General features: G+C 34.6%; 1 protein-coding gene across 1 annotated transcript; it reads right to left on the reverse strand.

Annotated features, from left to right (window-relative positions):
• Window positions 1-535: 535 nt before the first annotated feature.
• On the reverse strand, window positions 536-1,048 carry LOC146736527 (uncharacterized). Its single transcript, XM_085505274.1, has one exon. The coding sequence runs from the start codon at window positions 1,046-1,048 to the stop codon at window positions 536-538; it is 513 nt and encodes a 170-aa protein (XP_085361400.1).
• Between the last annotated feature and the right edge of the window lie 4,682 nt (window positions 1,049-5,730).

Genomic DNA, 5,730 nt, shown 5'->3' on the forward strand with positions numbered 1-5,730 from the left:
GCATTTACATTATTTTCACGATAATCACAGTCAAGTATTTGCCAATTTGAAAGCATACCACTAAGTGGTGGGGCATTATCCTAGGGAGGGCGATGGCAACAAAAAACAAAACTGTAAACAATATTTTTCTCTTCACTTGATGTAATTTGTTTCTTACTAGTATGTAGAATACGTTTTGTTATAAAATTTAAGCTTGAGTAATTTGTGGTGACACCTGCAGGGTTTTCTCATATTTGAATCCTGTGCATTTTTTTCTATTTCCGCCATCGCCTCTTAGATATTATAATGTCCAACACCAAAACACTTAGTATTGTATTTAAAAATTCCGAATAGGAGAATCTATCTATCTATCTATCTAAAAAACTTATATAGCGCCGGTATCCAAAACTAAGTTTTGTTCAAAGGCGCTGAAAGCGAACACTACAAATCTGTAGAGTTATTCCACACTGTAGGCGTTGCTGAACAAGTAGGTCTTAAGTCTCTTTTTAAAAATATTGACATCAGTAACTTCACGAAGATCAAGTGGAAGGTCATTCTAGAGTTTTGGAGCTGCATATGAGAAGGCACGTCCACCATATGTTTTCTGTCTGTAGTTAGTGTTATGGAGAAGCTTCTTATTGGAAGAACGAAGACAGCAACTGGGTGTGTACACATGAAGTAGATCAAGAATGTAGTTTGGAGCAAGTCCATTCAGAGCTTTGAATGTCAACAGCATAAGTTTGTAGTCAATCCTATAACGAACAGGTAGCCAATGTAACTTCTGTAGAACTGGAGATATGTGATCATATTTTCTAGTGCAGGTGATGATTCTTGCAGCAGTGTTTTGAGCATGTTGAAGAAGATTGATGCTATTGTCCGGCAGTCCAAATAATAATGAATTCCCATAATCAAGCTTAGCAGATAGAACAGCATGAATTAATGTCTGGCAGGTGTCATTACTGAGATATTTCCTAATGCGACCAATGCGACGAAGATGGTTGTAGATGGATCTGCAAGTAATCTTGATGTGAGTGTTGAACATATGAGTATTGTCAAAAGTAACTCCCATGTTACGAGCAGATTTGACTGGTGCAAGTGAACTGGTACAAATGGTGATTTTGTCAATTGGATCAGGCAACTTGGTAAACTTTGAGCGAATGATCAGTACTTCAGTCTTAGAGTCGTTGAGTTGGTTACTTGGTTAATTGTATTTAAATGTATGTAAAATCACTCTACTTTATGTAATTATTTAACGGCATACAGACATAGTGGACGGTACGTATTATTGAATTAACATTCAATAATTAATATAGCTGTGGCGAGATGCTAAATTATTCGAGTAACGGACATCGAGTAACGAAAACATATGTTTGAAACCATGCCCTCTTTTGTGAAATCACGACAAAATTGTAGCTCGATGTTCAATTTATAGTTGACAGATCTCGCCCCTCCATGCAACATTTCGTGCCGTCGCCTCTGTTGACTGATCGATTTTTGTGTTCATGATAATTACGTTCAAGCATGAACTATGCCAAAGCATGCCAGCAATACGAAATCACTCTACTTAATATAATGACATACATAATGGGCGGTGCTTAATATTGATTTAATTGTACATTCTCTAGAACTGATTAAATGACGTCACCCTGGTCATATCAAACACTATATAAACTAATTACGGTGTGGGAGATTGCTGACATCCAGTGCTGACACACGCTGTAGAGAGAATCCGACAATAGCTCTGAAGAATATTCCAGCAGTCGTGAAGTAAGTCGCCAAACAAACATATCAGATTGAACGTGTTGATTTTTTTCTATTTTTCGGTAAGTGGCGAATAACTAGTAACTTTGTGAGGGCGATACAAGAAGAAAATTCAAAATATTCATTAACTTAGTTTGCTAACATTGTTGTTCATGACAAAAATGGTGTAAAGTGTTTTTCTACTAGTATGTAGAAACTAGTTTTGTTCTAAAATTTGTTGTTTTTTGTTGTTGATCCAGGCAGGATTTTTCTTATGTATTTTTCCTGTACATTTGTTTTTCTAATTCTGCCTTTGTCTCCCAGAGTTTTAATGGGCAACACCAGAACACCAATAATATAGTAAAACGAATAGAAGAAGATTGGTTAGTTGGTTGTATTCACACCCCATGTACATTCATCTGATCGAAAAAGCAAGCTATATTTTCGATGGGCAACATGATAAGTGGCTTATCATACTCTATTCTTACTAAGCAAATCATCTTACATTTTTGTTGGAAACAAAGTTCACACACTATCAACGCACATACCAAAATCTCTAGTATGAATTAATCAGTTGCTTTTTAGACTGATGTTTAGTAATATATAAAGTACGAACGTCTGGAAGAAAAAAAAAACTGTAAAAAATATTTTTCCCTTGATGTAATTTGTTTTTACTAGTAATAATAATAATAATAAGTTTATTCAAGTACATAGGCCACCGGCCTTTAGGTACAAATCAGATATAAAGTATATATTTACACATATAAGGGCTAATCAAGAAAACTCGTATCACAATTCAGGTCTTGTCTTTGCATAGCATAGAAAATAAATTTTGAAAGATCACGTATAACGGTAACACTGCGTGAGAACATTAAAGAAATAAATTTATCAATAGTTGGAAAAGAAATCATTAATTCGGAGATGTATTTTCTCCTCAGATCACTTTAAAAAGGGCAAATTAAACTAAAGTGGTATTCATCTTCAACCTGGTTTGTAGTACAACAAATACAAATACGCTCTGATCTCTCATTATTCAATCGCCTATTTGCTTCAATTCTTAATTGATGTATTGACATTCATAACCTACACAAAGCTGTTCGAAAATATGGTTTATCATTACAGTTTAAGTACTTTTTCTTGCCAAAAAGCTGTTTAAATTTAACATACATATCAACTTTGGAGGAGTTTTGTTATAAAATTTAAGCCTAATTAATTTGTGGTAAACCTGCAGGGTTTTCTCATATTTGAATCCCGTGCATTTTTTTTTATTTCCGCCATCGTCTCTTAGATATTATAATGTCCATCACACCAAAATTCCGAATAGGAGAATATTGGTTGCTTGGTTAATTGTATTTAAAGAGGGAGGGTAATCACCTGCGCACGCGCGGGAATTGAGTCCAAAGCGACGATAACAACACACGCTAAAAACTCAAAGGATCATGGGTGGACGCTTGTTTGTAAACAATGATACGCTATGACCATCTGACGCATGCGCAGGTGACGACTCCCCCGCTTTAAATTGTATGTAAAATCACTCTACTTTATACAAATATTTAACGGCATACAGACATAATGGACGGTACTTATTATTGATTTAATAGTATACTCTCTAGAACTGACTTGATAACGTCACCCTGGTCATATTGATTGCTGATATTCAGTGCTGACACACGCTGTAGAGAGAATCCGACAGTAGCTCTGAAGAATATTCCAGCAGTCGTGAAGTAAGTCACCAAACAAACATATCAGAACATATTGAACGTGTTGATTTTTTTCTATTTTTAGGTAGATGGTGGACCATTTGTAACCCTGCGATGGCAGAAGAAAAAAAAATTCAAAATATATTATAGTTTTTCTCTTAGTTTTGTGTAATTTTTTGTTCGAATCTTTTGATGAAGGAATGGGAAAGTGACCGGATTACGTTAAATCAAATTCAAAAATAGTTTTCATAATAATTACGACAAAGTGTATAACTATGTTCACTTATCTGTAACAAAAAGAGCAACATAAGTATATACAAAGTCGCTCATGTTTATTTACCTCTGTTGGTGCGACCAAAGTTCACACACCGCACGTACTGAAACCGCTGATATGATTGCTATTTCGACATAATTCCTGTTAGACAATGATTAATTAAGTGGCTTATGCCAAAAATATAAAATGTTAAATATAAAATGTACTAAAATGAGATTATCTAAAATCGAAATGTTTTCATATTAATTACAGTCTCGAGTATATGCCAAAGCATACCACCATGATAAAAGCACTTGACTTAATTTAACGGCATACAGACACAATAGACGTTGTTTAATATTCATTTAGTTTTATATTCTCTAGGTCTGAATTAATAACATCACAGCACGTTGATCATTTCAAAAACTATATACACTCATTTTGTTTGGGAGACTGTTGATACCCAGGGCATCGACAAAAGCAGGAGAGAGTCTCCATCAGCCGCGAAGTAAGTCGCCAAGCAAACATTGATTGAACTTATTGATTTTTTCTATTTGTGTAGTGAAGGATCCTTTGCTCTTGGAGGGTGTTTGCAGAAAATCCAGTTCAAAATATTATTTCTCCCACTTAGTTTTGTGCTAATTTTTGTTTTTTCGATAAACTTAGTGTAATGTGTTGTTGATCCCTGCAGGATTTTGTTTTTTTCTTATTCTGTCATCGTCTCTCGGACATTATAATATGCAACACCAAAACACTAAGATTGTAGTAAACATTCCGGATAGGAAAATATTGGTTGGTTGGTCGTTTGTATTAACACTGCATGTACAAATCGTGTACAACGCCCGAAAAAAAAACACACATAAAACAAGTGGATGTATTTTTAATGTTTATAAAGTTTTTTTTACATAGCAACGACCACATACAACCACGTGGTATTGCTTCCATGGATTACGTTTAAGAACACTACACTAGTAGCCCTTTAGTCCATGAGTCAGTCGCCTTGCTGCTACTAACAAAGGATACTAATCAAGTAATCTGGCTTTGAAAAATATTAGCTTGACATGACAAATCAGTAACTTATAGAACATTTGGAGGTGTCAAAGTCCACTCGACAATATAAATTGTGATTTTATTAGTTAAAACTTCTTGTATTATATTTCAATTTAAACATTTTCGAATGATAAAATAATCAGCACCGTTATAATATGTACAGCGCCTCATATGTGTTGGCACGGTTGGAACATGCATATTAACACAGTCGTATTTCGTTTTTACTTCAAAACTATTTTACCCATCTTAATTCAAATGACTTGGAATTATAATTTGCAAACCAATACACTACACTCAAGTGCACAATTTTCGTTTGTTGCAAAGTCCATGATGGCACCAAAGCCAGGTGACTGATCAATTTTTTTGTATTAAGAAGTTTTAGCCAAACATACAAAATATTAAGTTGATCGATAAAAGCTTCTGAGAAACAAATGCACCAAACCATGTAATTGACCGAAATGTTTGCTCATTCATTCTGCATGCAAAATAGCAAGTATTCATAACAAACAAATTCTAAACAATAAAATAGAGATATCATGTGATTGTCACAATTATTTTCCATCCATCTGAAGGCGTTCAGTGAAGAGATGCAACATGGAAAATTTCAAATCATAATGTGGCCATCAGTATGTCTAGAAGAAAACCAAAATAGTGATCAGATCACGTGACGCATCAAACAAAGATTTTCCATCATTGATGTACTTCTTACATTCATCCTAAAATTCAAATTCAGTTCAGTGGGTGTAATGTATTCGATATTTAAACTGGTATTGTAATTTCGGGATAAATCGTGGCAGACAAGATTACGTGACCATTAAGTTATTGTTGTAGCACATAAGACATAGTTTATGTCAAAGATTTCAGCCCCTTTAGTTCGCCAGAATAGTAGGCCGGTTTGGACTAATTTCAAGATGGCGTCAATCTGAATGCTAGAAGCAGATTACTGAAGGCCTACGGGCTCACTAGTTGTCAGGTCTGTATCTATATTTTTCAAAACAATTACCCACA

This window comes from Saccoglossus kowalevskii, chromosome 11 (assembly GCF_978046115.1).
Source record: "Saccoglossus kowalevskii chromosome 11, keSacKowa6.1, whole genome shotgun sequence".
Classification (NCBI taxonomy): domain Eukaryota; kingdom Metazoa; phylum Hemichordata; class Enteropneusta; family Harrimaniidae; genus Saccoglossus; species Saccoglossus kowalevskii.